Consider the following 26989-nt stretch of genomic DNA (forward strand, 5'->3'; position numbering starts at 1 on the left):
GGTAAAGGTGATGGTCAGACCTAAACCTTATTGGGCATCTGTGGGGCATCCTCAAATGGAAGGTGGACGAGCGTAAGGTCTCTAACATGTCATAATGGAGGAGTGGAAGAGGACTCCAGTGGTAACCTATGAAGCTCTAGTGAACTCTATGCCCAGGAGGGTTAAGGCAGTGCTGGTGGCCACACAAAATATTGACACTTTGGGCCCAATTTGGACATTTTCACTTAGGGGTGTACTCACTTTTGTTGCCAGATGTTTAGACATTAATGGCTGTGTGTTGAGTTATTTTGAGTGGACAGCAAATGTACACTGTTATACAAGCTATACACTCACTACTTTACATTGTAGCAAAGTGTCATTTCTTCAGTGTTGTCAAACAGAAAGATATAATAAAATATTTACAAAAAATGTGAGGGGTGTACTCACTTTTGTGAGGTCCTGTATAAATCTGTTACAAGTTGTGCTATTTGTTGCAGGGACGAGAGACAAATGTCTATGAGCAGTAACAGCACACACAAGGAGCATATTTTACCAATTTTATGAAGTAAAAACACACTACTTACCACCAATATGTAAAAGGGCATTCACCACTAACACAATAAACAGCACTAACTCCTGACCACTGAAATCTGCAAACTATTCTGTGCCTTATATAGTCCTTACTAGGGGTGAGTTTGGGTTCAGTCTGTACCCAAAAGTTAGCTGTCATTGCAGGGCCAATAATCTGTCGACAGGAGTTTCCCTACCCTGCAGCTGCATGTAAACAAAGTGGCCGAGATTCTCATGATATCATTGACCTAATCTGGCCACATAGAAAAAGTTTGTTGATGGTTTTGCCCTTTTACGGTCACGTGCCCATGTTAGGTCAATGACATTTTTCTAAAATGGCCATGTGCCAATATTTGGTCAATGATGTGACAAGCATCATCATCCCTTTGGGTAGGTCAGCTGTGGGGTGGAGATATTTTGCCTTTAGCTCTTTGGCTCAGCAATAAGAGCTAACTTTTGTGTTCAACCCCAAGCTCATTACTAGTCCTGACCCATGCACTTTGATTTTGGCACTGTAAAAGCTATGTCCTAAACTAAACTAAAGTTTGGGGGATGTTTGTACTGTCCAAATATTTTTTAGGATTTCAAGAAATGTGATAAGCAGTCAGAATACCAGGATTTTTTTTCAAAAATAAAAAAACTGTATTTATTAAAAACCATCAAAAGAAATCTCTATCTGTCTAAAAAAATGATGTAAAATAATTTGGGTACAATTTTGTATGACCAAATCATTTCCAAATTATCAGAGCATTGAAAATTAAGTATTAGTTATGAAAGGCTATATACAGGCTAGTATTCTAGTAGTTATGCTGGTCAAACGTGCTCGAATTGTTCCATAATTCAGTTTCAAGAATTACTAATTATAAAAAAAATTATATTAACCTTTAGAATTAGCCGTACACATTTAATAAGTTATAAATAACAGTTTGATCTACGGAGCTTCCAAAAAATGACATTTGCTTTTCATAAGAGGATTATAGACTGCACTCAGCAATGGGCTGCCCAATGAAACAGCTTCACATTTTTGTGTCTTCTTATTGACTTTAAACTGATAGTAAACACTGTTATTTATATCCTCTTTATGGTGTCTTGAAATTGCAGGACATCGTCTTTGGAATAAACCCACTGACCATTTAAATTCTGCAGGATGGCAGAGAGAGATCTTAAGCCAGGTACACATGTACCAAAAGATGGCAGGTTCAGCAGGTACCAGCTGACTCTTGGTATGTGTGTACTCTTCTCTGTTCAACAGAAGCCAGTCCAATGACTGGCATTTGTTGAATGTACATGCTGGAAAACCAGCATTTAATCAGCACATGCAGCCAATGGCTGCAAGCACTGATCAGTGTATACTGATGGGGGGTCCACCTGTCAGAATACAAGAGAACAAAAAGAGAGATCCCTCAACAACATTTAAGCTCATGCGTGTATCTGTCAGTTCACTGTGTGCATGTGCCTAGCTTTAGCTGTCCTGCCTAACCTTAAAGGAAGGTTATGCTGAGAGACATATTGCAATGCCATCCATGACCTTCAGAAAATTCTATCCACTTGCTTGTCTTCCTTGTTCTAGGTCAGTGATCTAGTAAGTGTTTTATCCAGAGACAACCAGGTAGCTAGAATTATCAGAAAATCTGTAATTTTATATAATTTCAATAGTTCATATTAATACTAATTTGTTATGTTGGCAATAATCAAAATATGAATACAATGTAAACTCTGCATATTGTCCATATTTTAATATTTTTTGAATGTTTTGTTTTGTTTTCCAGGCTTTTCAAGAAATCTTAGGTAAGTGTTTGTCCTGTAGGTGAATTCATAGGTACATAGAGTGAGTGAAAAAAAAGTAAGCACACCCAAAAGAATGTAATTTTCAATATACTTGAAAAGAGAAATATTAGATGGGAAATTAATAAAAAGTGTCTAAGAAAAGTTGTATTTTAACTACTTCACTTGCCCATAGCAATCAGTTAAGTAGAATTTAAATTTTTTTTGCACAAAGCTTAGAAAATGAAACTTTAAAAGCTGATTGGCTGCACTCCTTTTGCGACAAAGATGAGATAACGTTTGTGGCTTTTTTTTCTTTATGCATGACCTTTCCTATTTTTCGTCTCTTTCTTTTTATTGTCTGTTTTGTTTTGCCTTTGGGCAGATTCTTGCCGAAGTGAAGTAATGGTTACTTAAGTATAATTGTTTTTGTTGAACAAGTGGTATAACATATTTATATTGATCATCAAAATATTAGAAAGGATTGTCCTTCTCAAGCTTCTCTAATCTTGTGATATATGGGATCCAGACTATGGGCTGTTTGAATGCAACCTTGCAAACTATTTAATAAAAATTAATATTTAAAAAAAAAACTTTTTATTGTTTCTCCCTAGAGTTTCATTCAAACAGAGTACAGTATAAACTAAAGGTTATATGCAGTACTTGAACAAATGACATAGATAACTGGCATGTTGTATTCATTCTCATAATCTAAATTGATGAAAGTTCAGATTTGGAAGGCAGATAAGTGAAGTGAGTCCAATAATTTACCACCGCTACAAATCTATGGAAATAGAATCCAGTTTTCTAGATTAGGTGCCAATGATTGGAACATTCCTAGACAGCATGCAGGTTGAAATTTAATTGCAGTATCTGATGGGGGGCCAGCGGGACTGGCTGTAAAAATACAATAGCCGCAGTGGGAGATTCATCCATTCATTCATCTATTCATCCAATTTAACCTGCAAGGGTGCCAGGTTAAAGCATTTGCATTCTAAAAAGAACATTAAAGCAAGCCTACAGTTTGCCTGCCACTGAAAATATTGGCAAAGGCCATACTTTTTGGAGCAATGTGCTGTGGACTGAAAAGAGTTGTTTGGCCACAGTTACAGTAAAATGTTTGTCACAAACCAAAGACAGTAGTTCAGAAAAATAATCTCATATGTGAAGCATACTATCACATACCTGGTGAAGTCATGAATGTTGTGGAGGCTTCTCTTGCACCTCCCACCCAACATTCCTGAAGGTGTAGACAGAGAGTGTAAGGGCAAGAAATGGCACAAGTGCCATAGCAGTTAGCTGGTGATGTCCACTCTGTAGTTGGGTAAGGTTGGTAGTCACAGTCCTCAGAACAGGATGCAGGATCAGCTTGGCACCAGAGAGAGGGATGGAAGCAGAACCAGGAAACGAGCAGCACTCAGCGGCAACTGGGTAGTGAGGCATCGAAACAATAGACAAAGCAAGTCCAGGAGGCAGACCAAGGTCATTAATAGCCCAGCAACATGGTACATAGTCAGTAGCCAGATCAGGTCCAGTAAACAAGCCGAGGTTGGAGTAGTTAGGTAACAGAGCTAGAGCAGAAGCGAAGTCCAAAGGCAAGCTGGGTCATACACAAGTAAGCAGGTATATCAGATCAGGTGATGAGAACACAGGAACAAGTTGAGGACCATTCAGCAACTGCTCATAGTGATAGATCAGTTTAAATAGGCCATAGGGTGGCAAGTGCTAATTGGTATGTGCATGTGTACACGCATGAATATGTATGGAATAAACTGGCAATGCATAAGTAAAATTGGTCCTCATTAAAATGCACTAAAGTGCAATGTGCACAAGCATGAGCATGAATCCTCACTGGCGTTTTGATGCTAGAAATCCGGTTTACCTTACACATGGTGGTGAAAATGTTATCGTTTGGAGTTGGCTTGCTGCTTCAAAGCCTGGCAAACTTACAGTCATGAAGTTGACCATGAATTCTCTATCACAACATAATCAACTTAATGAGAATACGAGGCTACCTGTCCAAAAACTGAAGTTGAACCAGAAATGGATCTTTCAACATGACAATGCTTTGAAGCACACTAATAAATCCACCAAGGAAAGGCTCAAAAGGAAGAAATTGAGGGTTATGGACTGGCTTAGTCAAAAGCTCAGATTTTTTTAAATCCCATCCAAATATTGAATGGAGAGGGGTGAAATTAATTTTGCATGAAGGATTGGTCAACAAGTGTCACTCTTGTGTTTTACTCAAGTTTATCACCTTTATCTGTGGACATTGTTTGAGTAAAGATTGAAAGAACCACTTTAAAGTTAGTTGATGTAAACCCAAATCATCAAATTTGACCTATACTTATCTCTCTGCAAAGCACTAAGTCCTGTGTGTTTCTGATGTTTTGTCCCTATGTTATCAGCATGACAAGTTCCTCTGACAAATTCACAGGAGATAAAAGCAGCTGAAAATTTGTGTCGTGGGAGGTTGCTATAAATAGATTAGCAGAGAGCTTGTCTTGTCATAACACAGCTCTGACAGTATCTTTGTTCTTCTACCTATGTGGAGGGGGGTGTGCCTTTCCTCCATTCAGCTGTCTCCTAGTGTAAGCCAATACTACACTCTCAGTGCTGAATGAGGAAGTGAAAAGTCTAACACCATGTAAGCATTCTAAAGAATATAGTAAGCTGAAGGCAGCAGATATACATGTAAAACGTATGTACGGAGATTTGTTTTATCTCTGTGTATCAGCTGAGGCTGTTCACTTTACATTCATCCATTAATAAGTAGGACAGGGCAATCATTTCCTTGAGGTGTGCTTAAAGATAGATAGATAGACAGACTTGTATGTTCACACTACACATCAATTAAATATAATATTTTTTCAACACATTGTACATCAATTCATACATTATATAAATCTAAAAAAATATATATTTTAAGAAATATGTTTTGAATGTAGTTCACAGTTTTTTTTACATGAATGTATTGTATCTTACAGTTGATGTGGATGCTGGAAAAGACAAGGACATATTTGACATCAATCAAGGTTTGTTATAACTGCATATGTGTTTTTTTGTGGGAATTTTGGGCTGTAAAATCACTTGTTCAGCAGTATACTAATGTGTTTATTTTCTTATTAAGCACAGGGACTGAATCTGTTCGAAGGAGACATCCAACTTGCTGTAAGCACACATTGATAACCTGTATTTTAGTTGCATTATTCTTTGTACCATTCAGTCTATAAATTGCCAGCCACAATTCTCTATTTGTTGAAAGCAATACAAAATGTGCACAACTGTAGTATGGATTGTTGAGTATATTTTTTTAACGATTTGCAAATATATCAATCGATCTTTAAATGCATATTTTACCATTGATTCTGATGTGTCTCTAAGATCCCTTTTCTTGAAATTGAATTTTTTTTATGGAAATCACATTACAGATTTTGCATGCAGTGCCACTTGCAGATTAAGCCCAGGTTCACACTGCTGTGAGATTGAAATCGTGCAAGTTTAGCTGAACTTGCATGATTTAATTGTCAGTCTGATGGTTTCAGAGACATCTGTGCGGTTTCCTGCACAGATGTCTATTGAAATCGCACCTGAAATCGCCAAAAGTAGTACAGAAACTACTTTTGGGAATAGGTGCGGTGACGCAATGATTCGGACGGTTCCATTGTTGGCAATAGCCACCAATTTGCATGCGATTTTTTTTATAAGTTCTTTATTTTTTCATAGATTTCACAATACAGTTCATTACAATCATATAATATCTTCTTAATACATCTTAAGTACTTCTGTCCATCTGTATATTTTGTATTACCTTTGATTGGCTCTATAATTCCATACAATTTCCCTTTTTCTACTTTTTCCCCCCTTCCCTGTCCAAATATGATCGTCCACACCCTAAAAAAAAAAAAAAAAAAAAAAAGTGGGAACAAGGAAGGGTAGCCGATTTATAACCCCCTCCTCCCTACCTCTCCCCCCTCTTCTCCTCTCCACCAGACACCCCGGCCCTCAAAAAATTGTATGTCATTCTAGTCTCTCCCTGTACGCCATATACGGGGCCCATGTCTTCTGGTATCTATCATCTTGATCTTTCATTGCCAAAGTAAGATTTCCCATTTGTTGGATTTCTGCAATTCTGGCAAGCCATTGTGCTTTAGTTGGAGGGCTGTCTCTTTTCCACAGGACAGGGATACATGCCCTAGCTGCCGTTAAAAGATGTCTCAGCAGAGACATTTACATTTTTCCACTGATATAGAGATATCCAGCAACAAAAAGTTGCCGGTCTCCAAGGGAGATTTCTGTTATTGTTTTGTATTGTTACATGTCAAATCGCATGCCAAATCACATCAATGTGAACTAGGGCTAAATCTGATATCATGTTCAACTTTTCACTTTTTGTCAGTTAATAAGCAAATCCATCTAAAGAGCAAATAGAAACATTTCACTAGACTGACCTTTAATTGTTTCTAATGCCGCGTACCCACGAGCGGAATGTCTGACAGAAAAAGTCAGACGGAAGCTTTTCATCGTATATTCCGATCATGTGTATGCCTCATCTGACTTTTTTTTTCAAAAATTCTGATGGACCTAGAAATAGAACATGTTTAAAATATTTTCGACGGAACCAATTCCTATCGGGTAAACTGCTCGTCTGTATTCTGTTCCGACGGACCAAAAACGATGCATGCTCTGAAGAAAGTACGAGACGGAGGCTATTGGCTACTGGCTATTTTTCAAGTCCCGTCGTACATGTTGTATGTCACCGTGTTCTTGACGATCGGACTTTGAGTGATCGTGTGTAAGCAAGACAGTTTCAGTGGAATTCCGTCAGAAAAACCTTCAGAGATTATTCCAACGGGAAAACTGGTCACGTGTACAGGGCATTAGTTGCTGCTCTTTGCGCATGGTCAGTGCACTTTTATGTACAGTATGTACAATAATATATGTTTTTTTATATCAATAATAATTATTATACAGGATTTATATAGCGCCAGCAGTTTGCGCAGCTCTTTCCAAAATGAAGGCAGACGGTACAGTTACAATGCAATTTGGTATATATAAATTCCTTCATATGTTTTGCACTTTTATTTGGCTTTTAGGGTTAACAAGGTTGCCTTTGAATAAATAACTCGCTAACAGACCCAGATATAATCTTTATCTAATAAAACCATGTACTGTAAGTTTTAAACTAAGGAATGCCAACCTTCTAGAAGATCTGTATATAGCCCATCGTAATTATCCAATTATGTTATATAGCACCTGTCATAAAAAGCTCTTCTATGAATTAAGAGTTTTTACACATAATACCACTACAAGTAGTGAGAGGAAGGAAACTAAAGCTACAACTGAACTATCATAACTAGGATGTATTGTTCACTACAGAGAGTACTATATCAGGGGTCCTCAAACCCCGGGCCGTAGACCAGTACCGGTCCTTGGCCTGAAACGAAGCCACAGCGCTGTACTGAAGGAATTGAGTGGAGCGGCTTGATGTTTATTTACAGCTGCTACTCGCTGACACAAAAGAGAGCGGGCCAGATGATCATGGGAGATGTAAATGATCTAGGGAAAAGCTGCCATTGCAGTGTTGTGTACAGGAATGAGCACTGCACAGCCCTGCCTCCTTTGGTATGAGCCGCCCCAGTGTCTGGCATCAACCTCCACTCTCCGCACCCATCCCCGGTGTCCCAACCAGCGGCTTCCACTATTGGTGATTGTGATACACCTGCTGTAGGACAGGGGACAGAGGCAGTTTGAGATTACAGAAAGGAATGAGGAATTTACTTCTCAATTCTATAGGGGCCATATTTTCTCTTTATAGCAGAGGCCTTAGAGAATAAAATGTCACACGATATTTGCGCAGGGGTTTTTCAAAAGCAATTTTTTGGGAAAAAATACACTTTAATGAAGTTCAAGGCAAAAAACACATTATACAACCCAATTTTTTGGTAACATATAAAAGGTGATGTTACACCAAGTAAATAAAACTGTGCACGTTATGGAAAGGGGACAAAGTACAATACTTAAACATATTTAAACAAGAGGCATAGAGCTAGAATTATTGCTCTCACTATAGTGTTTGCAGAGATACCTCACACTGTTTACATATGTGTTTGAGACCTACATATGCATTCGCCTCTGCGCACAAGCATTGGGGGATTGGGGAGCTTTTAAAAATATGTACTATTTATTTTATTACTTTATTTATTTTTACACTGTTTATTTTTTAAATAATTTTTATTGCTGGCACAAGAAATGTAAATATCCCTTGTGATAGCAATAAAGCATGACAAGTACCCTTTATGGAGACATCTTTCCTCTACCCTTGAAAGCATAAAGAAAAATATTGATTTCATACTTTCAGAAAAAAAAATTGCTCTGTCTACATTTACCCTACATTAGCTCCTACACCATAGAGATGATTAAAGATGTTCTGGTCTCCCATCAGCTCTATGATAAGCCAGCAGAACCACCGGCTTCCGATCGCACCAGAGAGCCTGGAGGGACACTGGTGGACGGCGGGAGGGGGGACAGCCGATTGGATCACTTTTAAAGGGATAGGGAATCGCCGGCTGAAAATTTGAATATGGTAGTCATGGCTTACAACTGCAGCCATGGCCCAAGTATAACCACTTGAACACAATCACGTATATATACAAGTGGTTGAGTCCCTATTATCATTTTATGATGTGTGCCATTACCATTTTATGATGTGTGCACTTTCAATTAATATTTTTATTATTATTACTTTACAAAATCTATATAGTGGCAACCGTTTGTAGAGCCTTTAAAAAATAAATGGAGACAGTACCAGTTCTAGTCCTTCTTCAGCTCCCCCTACCCAAATAAACCCATTGACCCAGATTCTACTTTTCTGATTTCAGATCAACTAAAATATGTTGTCTGGTTGCTTGTCCTGGGGTAAATGTACAGCACTGTTGCCCTTTGTGGTGACTGTCGTGTGGTTCTCTATAATAAATAATAATGTTCATGACTTATATGAATTTAAAATAAATAAATAAATACATACATCTTTGCATTTTCATCTAGACAAATGAAAGAAACTCAATCATTGGTGACAATTATCGATGGCCAATTCCAGTTCCATACTACTTAGAGGACAGCTTGGGTATGTTTTTAAACAACAGATGTAGACATGTGATTGATCATATACTGTTGTGGTATATTCTGTTATATGATTATGTATATTTGTGTACATTTGTTTCTCCTTAGAAGATTCAAAGAGTTGCTTAAAACAGAAATTCAAATAAATATTTAAAGCTTTTAATAATATATAATATAATAACATTTAACCCCCTTTAATCCCAGCATAACCTTTTTTTGTCTATTTTTTTTTTAAACAAACCTGTCATCTGTAGATCCATTCTATATATTTATATACTGTATATTTATAGTTTTTTCTTGTAAATAATAAATAAGTGCTTCCCCTTTCTGCTTCAGAAACTAGTACTTTGTGCACGTTAAATCACTGGTACTAGTGATGGGCACCCTCACTGACCAATAGGGTGTTTATAATTTCAGCAACCAATAAACCTTGTTCTTCTAATTCTTTTGACATATTGGTTAAACTAAAGATAACCTCTGCTTTTTTCATTGTATGTACATTGCTATACTGTTCCTATGATATCTAAAGAACTATTTTTTGTCATCTCTGATATGTTAGCTTTGCATGAAAATAATGTCTCTATTCCTCTGTTTGGCTAGAGATAAATGTGACTTTTTTTGTAAAATCTGCTAACCTTACAAAACCTTTATTTTTCTTTAATCCAATAGTATAAATGTACAACTTTTCATGAAATCATTTTAATTTTCAAAGAAAGAAATCACAAAATGTTTTACTTATATTTTTCTGTTGTTCTACATAAATGGTTAAAGAATAACTGAAAAACGAAAGCATGGGACTTGAAACAACCTTTAGGGATCTGTGATGAGTGCACTTCCTATCATTTACATCTATAATAAAATGCTTCCCAATCATATGAATATTAGGAAGCATTATAATATGTATTAAAAAAAAGCATGACTTTCTTCCCTCCCCTAGTTAAGTATCTTTTGGGGTGCACTATAAAGAAATCCTGTAACTTTGCACTAAATAGGAACAGTGACATATTTTCTTAAAATCTCATACAGACTCTTTTCTTAGTTGGTGCTCATCAGTATAGACATATGGGATCTGCCACTGCACACTTTGTAATTCTTGCAACAACAGGTTTTACTTCAAGGGTAATCATTGCAACAATATTATATTCTGATTTCTGCATTTAGTTATTATATGCAGGGCTGCATTTCCCAGAAGGCCACCGAGGTCAGGCCTCAGGGCGGTAGTGGTGCAGTGCCACATGTGCTGCCCACAAATTGGCGCTGAAAATCTCCACTGTCTGTCACAGACAGCCGGCATGAGCAGCATGCACACGTAGTGCCAGTGCTGCTTTTTATTTGATCAAGGAGTGGGCCGTGGGTGGGCGGGGCTCTTCTGGCGCTCTGGCCCCGCCCCTTGCTATGCTGCCTGCAAACAAGCGTGATCAGACTTGGAGGAACAGAGGCCTCGGTATGAGGAGTCTGACCATGGCACGGAGTGGAGTGGGGTCAAGTGAAACTAGCAGCAGCAGTGTGGAGGAATTGATCAGATTCAGAGCTGAGCTGGCCAGGAGGACAAGGTAGGTCTTCTTTCTCCTCCACTGGCTCCCGCACCCCATGTGTAGAACTGGAAAAGTAGAACGTTTTAAAATGTAATGGGCACACTGGCTGTATTTGATGGGCACACTGGCTGCATTTGATGGGCACACTGGCAGCATTTGGTGGGCACACTGGCAGCATTTTATGGCACAGTGGCAGTGTTTGAGGGCACAGTGGCAGTATTATAGATCATCTTTGGATCAAGAAAGACTGAACAGTTTAGCTTTGCTTGCCATTGAGTCATAACCTTTTAAATACTTTGTCCTACGAAGATATTATCGATGAGTTTGCCAAAAGAAAAGTTAGAACTAAAAAATTGTAGGGAGTTTCTTACTGCTATAATCTTTATAAGGCATTTTCTGCATTACAGAGTATTTTCAGTCTGTACAATTAAAGCCAGTTATTTTCAGTGTTCTTGTGTGTGGAGATATGCTTTTAATTGATCTATTGTAGCAGTTATCGGTAAAGGACGAGAATGGTGGTGTGTGTGAGGGGGGCGCCATTAAAGGACCCGGCCTTAGGGCGACAAATGGAGTAAATTTAGGCCTGATTATATGCACTGATAGTATTGAGTATATTGATTATTTTATTTTTTTTCTATAATGTTCATGTAGACCAAAATGTCCAAGAAAAGTAATGTAAAATGAGGTTGGGACAACCTAGTCTGCCAGGAGTGCTTCCAAAGATTACCCTTTATTTACATGGTTTATTTTGTCTTCTTAAAATAGATACAAAAATAAATAGGCTCCTGCAACTGTCTAAGCATACCTAAAAGTTTGTCCTGACCTCTGCAACTGTTACTTTCATTGATGAGCTTGGTCTGCATATAAATGTAAAAAAAATATAAATAAAAACATGCAAAATAAAGGAGGGATTAAAGTGGTAGTAAACTCATTCATTATTTTTACCTACGGGTAAGCTTATAATAAAGCTTACCTGTAGGTAAAATGAATATCTGCTAGAAGATATTCTAGCCAGCAGCAGCCCGTGACATCACCGGCACATGCACTCTAGAGGAACGGCATACCCGTGTCATTCCGTGTGCTGCAGCTGAAAATCCCGTGGCACATGCGCAGGAGAGACGTCTCTCAGTCGAGGGGCCGTAGTGGACGAACCCAGAAGGAAGACCGGGTGAAGATGGAAGCACCTACAGCGGTGACAGCGTGCCTCTGGAGGGCTTAGTTTTCATTTAAGTCCTTCATAATGAGCTAGTATGTGATACATACTAGCACATTATGGCTTTACCTTGCAGGGGGAAACTTTTATGTATTTTTTACTACCGCCTTAACATACCTAATGCTATACACAAGTGTTAACTGCATACGGTTTTCCAAAACCAGGCAGGCTAACTTTAATGTTGGCCCTTTACAGATACTTGTATTTAATTTTGTTTTGCTTGCCCGCTACCCCATTTGGCTACTAAAAGTTTTGTCTTGAACTTTCAAAGGGCTAAGGACTCCCCATCCTATGTGATAACACTGGGTGCCTTTATGGTCAATTACCAGTGTTGAGTTTGAAAGGAGTAAGTCACATGGCTGTTACCAGAAATGTAATGGGACCAAGGGTAAGTATAAGCAGCTGTTGAGACTAACATTAAAGTGAACCTGTTACTTCTTCCTTGCATGGACAAAGCAAACTTTGCTTTAGGAGTTATTCTGCTGGTTTAAATGTACCTGTATTTAGAAAAAATATCATACACATAAATGTTATTTTTCAGCCATAACATAGTAAGGGAAAAATCATTCTAATTTGAAAAGAGCTTAATATAAAAATAATAAGATATTATATTAAGTCACCAAGACATAAGAAGAAACAAGTTCCATCCATTTTATATTGCTCAGTTTTGATGCAATAATATTACTCTATTAATCCATCAGTAAGTCATTAATGCATAATCTTTTCGACTAGTAATTCAAAACATGGTTACATAATTTTTTATTATATTATCTAACGGCAAAGAAAAAATATTTTATTATTTTTCTTTTATTGCAGACATCAATACCAAAGCACTTGTCTTAGAAGCTTTTGAACGTTACCGACTCAAATCTTGCATAGACTTCAAACCTTGGGAGGGTGAACCAAATTACATCTCAGTATTCAAGGAAAGTGGGTATGAAAACTTTTATTGTGCCCCTTACTTCATTCGAAATAAGTGTCTTGTTTATAATTTGCACTCCTGGGGGGGAATACATTATAATATATAACTTTCTTAATCGTTTCATGTTTCAAGCTTTGTGCCATTTTTCTTTACCTTGATCACTAAAGCCGAGGCCTGAATAGTTACTCGCCACCAGTTGCCCCATCCATCCCCTACCTTCCCCTGGACCTAATTCCACCCCTAAACATGCCCCCATTAATTATTTCATGAAATTACACTTTTAAATGTCTGTGGGGGTCTGTGTATGTAAAAACACAAATCCCTGCTCTGACAGGAGAGGAGAAACAGATTTGCTGTTCCTAGTAATTAAGAACAACGATCTGTCTCCTCCTCCAGTCAGTTCCATCCCCCCACAGTTAGAAACACACATTTAACCCCTTGATCACCCCCTGGCGTTAACCCCTTTCCAGCCAGTGACATTTACACAGTAATCAGTGCATTTTTACAGCACTGATCGCTATATAACTGTCAATGGTCCCAAAGAAGTATCAAAATTGTCAAATCTGTCCTCTGCAATGTCGCAGTCCCGCTAAAAATTGCAGATCGCTGTCATTACTAGTAAAAAAAAACAATAAAAATGCCATAAATCTTTCCCCTATTTTTTAGACGTTATAACTTTTGCACTAACTAATCAATATACGCTTATTGGGATTTTTCACCAAAAATATGTAGAAGAATACATATTGGCCTAAACCGAGGAAGAAATTGTTTTTTTTTTAAATGTGGCAATAATAATTATAGCAAAAAATTTAAAAAAAGGAAATATTTTTTTCAAAATGGTCACTCTTTTTTTTATAGTGCAAAAAATAAAAACCACAGAGGTGCTCAAATACCATCAAACAAAAGATTTATTTGTGGAGGGAAAAGAAGACATGAATTTTGTTTGGATACAGCGTCACACAACCGCGCAGTTAAAGCGACGCAATGCTGTATCACGAAAAAGGGCCTGGTCGTTAAGGGGGAAAATCTTCCGGGGCTGAAGTGATTAAAAAAAAGCATGTCCAAAGCCATGTGAAATCGAAGCCACTGTGCCTCTGACTGCCAGGCTCAGAAGATTTTGAGTGAGATTTGATCCTCTGTATACCTTTTTTTTTGGGCACAGCTTCTTAAGTTCATTTAATCTTTAGAGTCATACTGAGGCTAGTCAGTATACTAAGAATGAAGGGGGCAGCACAAGACAATGGGACAATGTTATATATATATATATATATATATATATATATATATATATATATATATATATCATATTCATAACTTTGTATTTTTTCAGAGTGTATTACTACAGTTTTGAGTGAAAAACATAACCATTCCTTTTCTTGTTATATAGATGTTGGTCCTATATTGGCAATTTACGTAGGGGAAAGCAGCAACTTTCACTTGGTCAAAACTGTGACAGAATAGCTACAATTCAGCATGAATTTCTCCATTCTCTGGGGTTTTGGCATGAACAATCACGCTCTGACCGAGATGACTATGTCATAATTGTGTGGGACAGAATCCTGAGTGGTAAGACCTGTTATTTACAGTACATCTCTAACACAAGGTGAAGAACTGTTCTGACACCCTGCTCTTGTCTTTGTCTAAAGACTGGTTGTAGCACATCATTGCAGGTATTCAACAGTATATTCAAAAGAAAGGGGAAATTGAAAAAAAGGGACTGGAGGGCAACCAACCCCTGGGACTTTTTTAACGGCACCAGATATACTTAAACCATAGGTAAAATCATTGAAATTTTTATTTCGTGTACAAAAAACTTTTTTTTAAACAGACTAGACAATTACATCCATTTAACATACAAAGTACAAGATATACAGAAGTTGGTATATGAGCCTACAAGACTCCATCAGTTACCACATTCACATATGACTTAGACTGCATTGTTTCTTTCCTACATGTTTCGCTCTTCAGAGCTTCCTCAGGACAATTGCAGCATACAGCAATCAATAAAAAACTGAAATTATACAAAAAGATTTATTTTAATACAAATACACAGTTTTTTGTACACACAACGGACCCCAAAGGGGGCATGAGAGGTGTCCACCTAGGTTGACACATCTGATTCAATCATTCTAGTGGTGGATTCACTCAAGTCCAACAAATTGGTTCAAGAGTAGCGAAACCATCACCCTTAAAGAGTTAAAACAAAAGGGCATAATTTATGTATCAATGTTGGATAAACAAATAAGTTATTGGAAAGGGAACAACTAAACCATTCTCATGAATGGCACCCCCAAATTCAGTACATAAAGTATATAGTATAATTCTCCTTTATGGAGATTGCAGACAGGGTTGTGAGGAATCAAACTCAAAAGAGAAAATAAAATGAAATAAAAAATGAAATAAACTGGACTAAAAAATATACACAATGCTAAGACAAACAAAAAGACATCTTACCCCATATATCTGGTAAATTAATTTGATTATCTGTCGTTGTTTTCACATATTATATATATCAAAGGTGCTTAAGTGAGGACAAATAGTCTTCTCCTCTTTTATCGTCAAGCAAGCGGACCGCGATGAAAGCCCCTTTAGGGATCCCCCATTCCTACCCCCAAAGGATCTGCAGAGGCACGAGAAACATATATAAGATATATCTAGGCCATTTGAATATACTTACCAAATGGCACAATCAATGTTATAAACGTACCTGGTAATACCAAAGCAGTAACTAAAATAGAACCAGTTCAAACATGCCCGATGTCCACGAATACCATATATTGTCAGATAGAGATTGGACAGAGTATGTTTCTGAACACAAGAAATTTCTCTGTGCTAATCTGACTTCAGGAACATCCACCTAGTCCTGTAAGAACCTTTTCTTTCCTACCTGTTAGATAGAGCACCGTGGCAAAGTCAGGGAGATTTCAAAGCTTCATCCGTCCGTTTGGCAGGTGGATGTTCCTGAAGTCCAAGTTTAGAGCCATGTACTCTTTACTTTTGGGATGGTTATAGAAAACTGACGGAGACATGGCTTCTCTTTTTACTCTCTTGTTTCACAGATTAGCACAGAGAAATTTCTCGTGTTCAGAAACATACTCTGTCCAATCTCTATCTGACAATATATGGTATTCGTGGACATCGGGCATGTTTGAACTGGTTCTATTTTAGTTACTGCTTTGGTATTACCAGGTACGTTTATAACATTGATTGTGCCATTTGGTAAGTATATTCAAATGGCCTAGATATATCTTATATATGTTTCTCGTGCCTCTGCAGATCCTTTGGGGGTAGGAATGGGGGATCCCTAAAGGGGCTTTCATCGCGGTCCGCTTGCTTGACGATAAAAGAGGAGAAGACTATTTGTCCTCACTTAAGCACCTTTGATATATATAATATGTGAAAACAACGACAGATAATCAAATAAATTTACCAGATATATGGGGTAAGATGTCTTTTTGTTTGTCTTAGCATTGTGTATAATTTTTAGTCCAGTTTATTTCATTTTTTATTTCATTTTATTTTCTCTTTTGAGTTTGATTCCTCACAACCCTGTCTGCAATCTCCATAAAGGAGAATTATACTATATACTTTATGTACTGAATTTGGGGGTGCCATTCATGAGAATGGTTTAGTTGTTCCCTTTCCAATAACTTATTTGTTTATCCAACATTGATATATAAATTATGCCCTTTTGTTTTAACTCTTTAAGGGTGATGGTTTCGCTACTCTTGAACCAATTTGTTGGACTTGAGTGAATCCACCACTAGAATGATTGAATCAGATGTGTCAACCTAGGTGGACACCTCTCATGCCCCCTTTGGGGTCCGTTGTGTGTACAAAAAACTGTGTATTTGTATTAAAATAAATCTTTTTGTATAATTTCAGTTTTTTATTGATTGCTGTATGCTGCAATTGTCCTGAGGAAGCTCTGAAGAGCGAAACATGTAGGAAAGAAACAATGCTGTCTAAGTCATATGTGAATGGGGTAACTGATGGAGTCTTGTAGGCTCATATACCAACTTCTGTATATCTGCACTTTGTACTTTGTATGTTAAATGGATGTAATTGTCTAGTCTGTTTAAAAAAATGTTTTTTGTACACTAAATAAAAATTTCAATGATTTTACCTATGGTTTAAGTATATCTGGTGCCGTTAAAAAAATCCCGGGGGTTGGTTGCCCTCCAGTCCCTTTTTTTCAATTTCCCCTTTCTTTTGAATAATCTTTAACTGGGATGTGGCACCTTTTCAACATATAGATAAATATGACCACTAGCCTTTGTCTATATATATCTTTTGTCTATTCAACAGTATGTTATTTCTGATCAACCAGAGAAAGAGAAAGAACTGGACTTGAGATTTGAAGGAAACTATTTTTTTTTTTTTACTTAAGGTCTTACATCCCCAGTGCCCAACTTGTGGTTGCTTAATGCTTCTTGTTTTGATGTGTTGCATTAATGCATGCATTTTAACATGCATTATGTCTTCTTGAGAAAGGGAGACATTTTGGGGGGGGGGGGGGGGTGGGGTGCTATTAAAGCCTGTCGTGTTACCAACTGAAATAGGAATTAATCAATAACATACACAATATAAGCTAGTGCAACCTCTTAAATCATATAAAACATTAAAGTGCAAAGTGCTAAACCATAATGCAACTTACTTGTGACCTAAAATGAATAGAATAAATGTCCTTTGAACAGTTCATGAAATCTTCAATGATGTGTCTTCAATGAGACATACTGTGGAAAACCATCACCAACTTGTAATGTATCCAGACAAGCACACACCCGATGTGCTCAGTAGGATGTCCTACTCACCAGAGGGCCATGAACTCTTTAGCTAAAAAGAAGGTCGAATTGCGCTTAAGTGGTTAGGTCTTGGAACTTGCTTTGTTGGTCTTATGAATAGGTCAGAAGATTTTTCTTCCTATCCCCCTCTCCACCATGGTAACCCATTGAAAATAAAAGAGGGGGGGGGGACCAATAGCATAACACTGTTTTATTTAAAAATACTTAAAAAACAATGCAAATGCCTTCTTACATGTGTAGGTGCCTTGTTCCGACACTAAGGATAGCCCGCATGAATGCTGGAGGGAACTGCCGCCACTTGGCTCACGCTCAAGGGTCGGCGTGCATTCCACTCCCATGTAAACACAAAACCGGAAGCCAAGGACCTGGAAGCGACATGACTGTAAGGATGCCTTAATGTATGCTTCGTTTTACACCATCAACAAGAAGCGTCCCGGTCACTAGGTGGAAGATGCTAAATACCATGGGAGTGAGAGATGGGGACAATGTTTCTGATGATGACTGCCTAAATTGGGAATTCTCTGTCTCTGTGAAGGGAATCTCCCCAGTGGAAAAGGGACAGCAAAAAGTAAACAAAAGTTTTCACTTTTATACAAAACAAAAAAAAGGAGAAAACTTAACATACACTTTAAGTTCCTTTTTTTAGTGAATGGCTTGCAAAAACTTTCAGTGACAGATGATTATGAGTTGGTTTTTGAAACATTACAATGTCCTTTTTTTTCACAGGACGAGAAGGCAATTTCAATACATATAATGATACTCGGTCCAGCTCTCTAAATGTCCCATATGACTACACATCAGTTATGCATTACAGTAAGACAGCCTTTCAAATTGGCAGTGAACCCACCATTGTAACACGGATAGAATCCTTCAGTGATGTCATTGGACAAAGAATGGATTTCAGTGACTACGATCTTGAAAAGCTTAATCGTTTGTATAACTGTTGTAAGTATCTAAAATATATTTTTATTTTATCAATTTCAAATCCTGCACAACTGCTATAATGAACCTCATTAGTGATTGATTGAGTCCGCAGGCCTTTAACTTCCTGTGCCTCCTTGACTCCCAGAGTGTTTTTTTTTCAGTAATGACTCACTCAACGTTTCACACAACATACTGTATATTTGTGGTCTATCCTAATGTAAGTGTGACATTTAAAGATTTACTAATCCCAGGACCCTGCATTCACTATATCTGGTCTCCCACAGTACACAGAACATGGAAATGCAATTATTTTAGTAAATATAAACTGCTAAACACCTTTTCTTATCAGCAGTATATAGCAGTCTTGTGACCTATATCAGTGTCCAGTGAAGCACTGGTTAAGTTATAGGAGGAGTTTTCTGACTGCCCTATGAGACTGCAAAACTGTCTGGACAGTGCTGATTGGCCATGTGCTGATCACATGCATCCTTCCCAGAAGAAAAAAAATCTCTACACAATACACACCAAACTGAGCATGTGCAACCTGACTGCATAGACTCTGTGGTATCAGGAAATTATTAGGTGTCAGTGGAAGGAGGGGAGGATCAGAGAAGCCAGGATCAAGCGGCTTTTTTTACACAATGCGCAGGATTAGCCCCTTAGGTTCCACAGTGAGTATAACAAGCATTTTTTTACATCATATACAGACTGATTTTACTGTTGTGGGCTTAGTAAGTAATGTAGAAGTTTAGGGAAGCTCAAAGCTAATGTATGCGTTTTACTATAGGAGAGATTCATTGCTAATTTGATGCTACATTGCAATGCGTGTTAGTGGGAAAAAAACCATTTGAGTAAAGTTGACGAGGGTAAAAATAAGGTGACTTCTTCACAGCTGTGAAAATTTGAATGACATTGCCTTCACTTATGTGAGCATTTGATGTGAACGCTAATAAGAATGAAAGAACCGCGCTATTCACCACCAGGAGTAGATAAACCCAAGCCTTAGCCGGATAGTTATGAATACTCTATATGTCTAGAATACCTGTATGTAAAACTTTATGTAGGCTGCTGCCCCCCGAAGAAAAGGAATCCCCTAATAGGGGTTCTTTTAAGAAAATAATATAATATAGCGACCGGGGTGAAATTGCGCTGCCTAAAACCAGGCTCTCATTCCATCTGGACTCATAAAGGGTAGATGTAGGTGAAAACCAGGGTTTTTATCCAAAGAACCCAGTGGCCTCCCTAAACCTTATACTAATGGACCCAGGAATAAATGCAGAAAAAACAGCTGCACCCAGAAAATGTTATAGCAAACAATATGTGTAATATGTCTCTAAAACAGCAGGAATACTGGTTTCAAGAACTGAAATTCTAATATCAGGGACTAATAATCAAACAAATTAAATAATATGTCTCCAAATCAACGGAGATTCTGATGTCAAAAACTGTTAATGCTAACTGTGATTCATCACAGAAACATAACAGTGCTGAAATAAGCCAAAAAACAGTGCTGAAATAGGCCAAAAAACTCCCCACTGAGTATAATGCAACAACCTCAATCCCAAAAAACTCCAAAATCTAACCAAAAAATAGTAAGATCCCACGTGTACCAAACTCCATGTATGACCTACTGCGATTATAACTCAAGTCGCATATATACAAACATATATATAAAATGTGTCATTTAATAGTAAACCTAGTGACCTAAGATCCCATAAGTACACTATACCAGTGTTTAATAACAAAGTATATATGTAATGTATCAGTCAATAATAAACCTAAAAACCTGAAATTACATAAGTACACTATATCAGTGTTTGGTGACAAAAATGTTATACCCAATAACTAAATGTGAAAAAATGTGCAAACACTCAGAAACCAAAAAACATGACAAACCCAAAATAAAAAATGTGTATATCTATACACACAAGGGGTTAATATGATACTTGATAATATAGTACGACCCCTAGTGATGAAAACCCAAAAAGATGCTCTAAAACATAAAGACCTTATAAATATGTGAAAATACAGAATACAAATAGAAATAAAAATAAAATTAAAATTAAAATGAAAATAAAAAATTAATTCATAATAAAGTGCAGGAAAATGTATAAAAATATATGATAAATAACAAGAAAAAATATATAAAAATATATTAGATGAGTCCCAAATAAATGTTCATTAGTGCAAATCCAGAAAAAATTCAGAAAAAAATTCCATAAATTGACTTTAGTGCTTCCTGTGCAATCTTCACCATGACTTCTGTGCTCCCCCACCAGGAACCCCACTCACCAGAAGTATGTACCCCTGCAGGGGTTGTTCGCCTTTAAGATCAATCTCCGGATATCCGGGTCTTTACTTCATAATTGGTGACTGAACATATTCCAACATGGATTCCAAATATCCTCATAAGAAAAAAATGGGAGCCTCCATAGTGTAAACCATATAAAAATTGATTTATTTGCACAAAAAATATAAAAATATATAAAAACAGCCGTAAAAAACAAAAGGACAAAACAAAAAATGAAAAATACTGAATATAACCACAACTCTCATGTATTGAGATACACTGTGGAAACACAGTCCACCAGGGGATTAATATAATAATCCCCCCAAATGTTCCGGAATTGCTCCAGAAAATACCATAAAAAATGAATAAATCTTATTAGAAGAACAAACGCTGATGTAATCTCTGTCTCAGGGGAACCAGAAAAACCTCCTACTAGGGAAATGAAAAATTGGGGATAGAAATAAGAACCCCCTTAATTAGGGTACTTCTGCCGGAATTTATCCTGTAAAGGTGGTGAGTCTTAGCTGTATTCCCCCCTGGGATAGAGTCTTTATCGCGTAGTGTTCAAAAAATATATTTCCTTGGAAGCCGTACGGTGGATACGCGGTTTGCGCTCCACCTGCGTTCCAACCACCGACGGCAACCCGGAAGTGAATTTGATGTGAACGCTGTAAGCACTGTATGTCACTCAGATCATCTAACATCATTTTTGCAATCTAAGGGATATTTTTTATTATATATTAAAAACATGTATACATTATATACATATACCTGTAGATGCAATATAATATATATAATTATTATTATTATTATTATTTTAATTACTCTTTATATTTTTTTCGCAAATTTTATTTATTTATTTTCCTTTTTTTTCTTCATGGGGGGTCTGAATTTAGTCAGTGGAGCCCAAATCCAGACCCTCATGCAGCTGTTCAGCAGCAGATCACTTCTAATAGTAATCTATTGTTGGCTGCAACAAGTCAGCAATAGATCACTAAAACAGTGATCTACTGCTGCAAAAAATGGTTCTCGACAGAGCTGTAACATCTCTATTCTGTCCTCTGTGCACAGAGGAAGTGCCATGATGTCACAACACAGCATTCAACATCCTATGGAGCAGTCTGCAGAAGCAAGGGAAGCCCAGGAGCTAATCTTTTCAGCTGCTGGGCTTAGTACTGGACCCTGGCTGTCACTAACAGCTGGTGGTTCCAGTGCAAGTGCCAGCAGGACACATGAAGAGCCACTGTCCCAGCACTGTTTTAAAATGGTGGCTGGCACTCAACAGTTAAATACTGTATATGTACAGTTTTGTTGTTTGTTTTTTACCTGCCAAGGGATTTGTATTATTGTCCAGCCAGTCTTGATATTTACACAACTCTGCCACACAACACTGTTCTGGGGGAAGGAACCTGATTTTTCTATGTTGCAGATTTACTTTTGCTTTCAGGTCCCCTCCCTACCCCCTACCCGTGACTGGACAGTGAAAGTAGAAGCAGCAGATGATGAGCTCATGTCTCTGTTCTCTTCTCCTGCCATCATAGCTTCAGTACTCCTGATTTGCTTCTTGTGCTTCTTCTCCCATACTCCCCTCTAAGCTCTGATGTACAGTAGACAGAAAGGCCGATAAGTCAAATTTAACTACTTACATTTTCATTTACACATTTAATTACGTTTACTTGATGACAGAACTGCATTCATTAGTATCTTTTAAGGTAATACCAATAGCTGTGGTCTCTTAATTTATTCTCAAATTTGCAATGATATACGCTGGTATATGGAGGATTAGGATGTATTACTCCTATTTTATCTGTTCATGCCATTTTGTCATACGCTGTTCAGTATAGATCTGAAGGGATAATTGTTTACAATGTGTGCTGTAATGTTTTCTATGCTATGTTGATCATTGGTCTCAATAAACATACATATGTTTGGACTTTTGTGAATTTGATTGGTCCCACCATGCACGCCTCATCTAAAGTCCCGACCTCCCCTCCTGTAATACTCTTAATTTATTCTGAGCATGCGTGGCACTTTGTCTGTCTACACATGATCGGAATTTAAACGATCGGATTTTGTTGTCAGAAAAATTTAGATCCTGCTCTCAAACTTTATGTGTCGGAAATTCCGACGGAAAAAGTCAGATGGAGCCACCATACGATCGGATTTTCTGACAACCTGATCCGATCGCACATTTTCCATCAGAAATTCCGACCGTGTGTACAGGGCATAACAGTAGCACTTAGACTGGGAGTGGGAGGTGGGGAGGTCAGTACTCTAAACTAGTTGGACTGTGACGCATACACAAGAAACAAGCTGACAGGAGAGTAACATGTTAAAGGGAGGTGACCAAGGTTTGATGTTTATTTGTATTACCGAAAAGCAAGATCATTAACTTGACTATATTTCCTCACAGAGCTGTGTATATCTCAGGTCTAGATGAATAAATGCATAAATAATATGGCAGGAAAAACATCTCCCATATATGCATTTTAACTCTGTATTACGCTGTTTGAAGTTAATGATCCAGAGGTTGTTGCGGATGATAATTAGAGATTTGCAGGAAAAACCTCTATAAGGCCCCCTGCAGATAGGATAGACTCCGCCAAGTGGATCTGCCTGATCAGCGAGGGATCGGTCCCCTGTTCCCCGCTAAGCAAGCATATGACAGGTCCCTGTCCACTCCGCCATGCAGAGCAAACACAGACACAGCCTGCTGTTCTCTATGGGGTGGTTGGATGGAAATGGACTGCCTGTCCCCATCTGTCTGTTTTTAGTGGACCGGATCAAATTGGATGCCGGTGGGTGTCAGCACATGTCCACTGACAACAGCTGCTCCATAGAGTGCTATGGATGGTCCAGGCGGTCTGCCCAAAAAACTGACAGGCAGACCTGATCAGTCCATCAGTGTGAAAGGGGCCTAAATAATGTAGAACATCTGAGTGAAAGTACAATGGGCAGTAATATCACAGTAACATATAGCAACCAACCAGGTTGCAGGTCACCGTAGTTTAATAAGGACACATACATTGCACTTTAGCACTATTACATACACCTGCTTCCTGCTGCTGACTAGTACCTAGAAATGATTAGCACACATTGTAAAGCTCTCTTAACCTGTAGCTTATCTGTAACTGACTTTTTCAGGTATTGGGAATTTGTATCTGTACCATATAGCCGCTGGCAATAATCGCATGTAAAGAAATTGCATGCTGGTTGTACCCAAGTCAATCAATGGATCGACTTGGGTACAATCAGCCTGCCCATAGATGGTTTGAATCTCTGCTGGTCCCTGCTGAGCTGACTGAGATTTGAACCATACATGGCTGGCTTAAGAAGGACCATTTATGTAATTTTAACCATGAATTTAGTTGTTTGTCTGGAATTAAAGATGCAAAAACTTGGCACTTAGTATTTTGTTTTGCCTAGACATGCATGATGATTCAACTTTATTTTAAAATGTTGGAATCTATGAAAGTGAAGATCACAGTTATAATACAGAATTAAAGTAAAATATAAATACATCCTAATAAAAAGTTATCACTCTAATCTAAAACACATGAAACATTTTTGGGCTGATCATCTGATAACCAGAATACAGGATATGCATTTGCGTACTTAAGCTGGCCACTAATTATAATTTTCTCATTCAATTTCCTTTAGATTTACCTTCCATTATCTAGTGAAAGGGCCTGCCTGATTGCATACTAATTGAAAGTGTTTAGGTTTGACCTCCTATTATAAAGTTTTAGTAAATCTAAAGGAAAATTGTACAAAAACATTGTATAATGCATGGCCATCCTTATCCTGAAGCGTTCTTCAGATTTAAATCATCTTTACAATACAACACATTATTATCATACTGTACATCGTGATTAAATATTGGTTGGTAAGGTATACAATGACATAAACAAGTCACATGGCTACCAGTTTTTTGTAGCTCTCTGTATCCTGATCATTGTCTAAAACTGTTTTGTCTCTTTAGCTAACTTTCTTACTTTCCTGGACACTTGTGATTTTGAGTACAACAACATCTGTGGAATGATACAAGGTACAGGAGATAATGCAGATTGGGAGCATGTCCTTCAAAGCCCTACAGGACCCAGTACTGATCACACTAACTTGGGGAAATGCAAAGGTAAGCAGCATCTTATCACATAACTACATTTATTGCTGTGTTTCATTTTATGGTTGACACCTTATCCATCTAAAATTCCTGTCAAGCATAATATGCTAATTGGACAAATCTCATATGACACAGTAAATACCAAAAGGGCAAAGTTTAACTTTTGCAAGCCTTACACTACACATGAATGTTGTGTAACTTAACTCACAATGGTATGCTGCAAATTGAGAGGGCAACCACAATTAGGTCCATAAATATTGGGACATGGACACAATTATAAACTTGTTGGCTCTATACACCATCACAATGGATTTAAAATGAAACAAACAAGATCCTTTAACTGCAGACTTTCAGCTGAGGGTATTTACATCCAAATAAGGTCAACGGTGTAGGAATTACAACAGTTTGTATATGTGCCTCAAACTTTTTAAGGGACCAAAAGTAATGGGACAGATTAACAATCATCCATCAAACTTTCACGTTTTAATACTTGATTGAAAATCCTTTGCAGTCAATTACAGTCTAAAGTCTGGAATGCATAGACATCACCAGACGCTGAGTTTCATCCCTGGTGATGCTCTGCCAGGCCTCTACTACAACTGTCTTCAGTTCCTGCTTGTTCTTGGGGCATTTTCCCTTCAGTTTAATCTTCAGCAAGTGAAATACATGCTCAATTGGATTCAGGTCAGGTGATTGACTTGGCCATTGCATAACATTCCACTTCTTTCCCTTAAAAAACTCTTTGCAGTATGCTTCGGGTCATTGTCCATCTGCACTGTGAAGCACCGTCCTATGAGTTCTGAAGCATTTTGCTGAATATAAGCAGATAATATTGGCTGAAACACTTACATCATCATCATACATACATCATCAATAAATACAAAGGAACCAGTTTCATTGGCAGCCATACATGCCCACACCATGACACTACCACCACCATGCTTCATTGATGAGGTGGTATGCTTTGGATCATAAGCAGTTGCTTTCCTTCTCCATACTCTTCTCTTCCCATCACTCTGGTGCAAGTTGATCTTGGTCTCATATGTCCATAGGATGTTGTTCCAGAACTGTGAAGGCTTTTTTAGATGTTATTTGGCAAACTCTAATCTGGCCTTCCTGTTTTTGAGGTTTACCAATGGTGTACATCTTGTGGTGAAACCTCTTTATTCACTCTGGTGAAGTCTTCTCTTGATTGTTGACTTTGACACACATACACTTACCTCCTGAAGAGTGTTCTTGATCTTTTTCCACCATAGTTGTTTTCCGTGGGTCTTTTGGTGTTGCTGAGCTCACTGGTGCATTCTTTCTTTTTAAGGATGATCCAAACAGTTGATTTTTTTCTGCCTAATGATGGCTTGCTTCACTGATAGTGACAGCTTTTTGGATCTCATATTGAGAGTTGACAGCAACATATTCCAAATGTAAATAGCACACTTGAAATGAACTCTGAACCATTTATTTGCTCCTTGTAAATGGGATAATGAGGGAATAACACACATCTAGCCATGGAATAGCTGAGCAGCTAATTGTCACATTACTTTTGGTCCCTTAAAAAGTGGTAGGCACATATACAAACTATTGTAATTCCTACACAGTTCACCTGATTTGGATGCAAATACCCTCAAATTAAAGCTGAAAGTCTGCAGTTAAGGCATGTCCTACATCCTATTTGTTTCATTTCAATTGTGGTGGTGTATAGAGCCAAAAAGATTAGAATTGTGTTGATGTCCCAATAATTATGG

General features: G+C 37.7%; 1 protein-coding gene across 1 annotated transcript in view; it reads left to right on the forward strand.

Moving 5' to 3' along the window:
* MEP1B (meprin A subunit beta) overlaps positions 1 to 26989 on the forward strand; it is a 79088-nt gene that overhangs the window by 28380 nt on the left and 23719 nt on the right. Inside the window, exons 2-9 of the mRNA XM_077492620.1 lie at positions 2319 to 2337; positions 5301 to 5348; positions 5444 to 5484; positions 9361 to 9439; positions 13000 to 13117; positions 14493 to 14671; positions 18637 to 18855; positions 25107 to 25259. Of these exons, the coding sequence (XP_077348746.1) occupies positions 2319 to 2337; positions 5301 to 5348; positions 5444 to 5484; positions 9361 to 9439; positions 13000 to 13117; positions 14493 to 14671; positions 18637 to 18855; positions 25107 to 25259 (856 nt within the window). The remainder of the gene's footprint in view (positions 1 to 2318; positions 2338 to 5300; positions 5349 to 5443; positions 5485 to 9360; positions 9440 to 12999; positions 13118 to 14492; positions 14672 to 18636; positions 18856 to 25106; positions 25260 to 26989) is intronic.

The sequence above is a fragment of the Lithobates pipiens genome, unplaced genomic scaffold (genome assembly GCF_037356315.1).
Source record: "Lithobates pipiens isolate NorthernLeopardFrog02 unplaced genomic scaffold, aLitPip1_a1.2 Scaffold_19, whole genome shotgun sequence".
NCBI classification, from domain to species: Eukaryota; Metazoa; Chordata; class Amphibia; order Anura; family Ranidae; genus Lithobates; species Lithobates pipiens.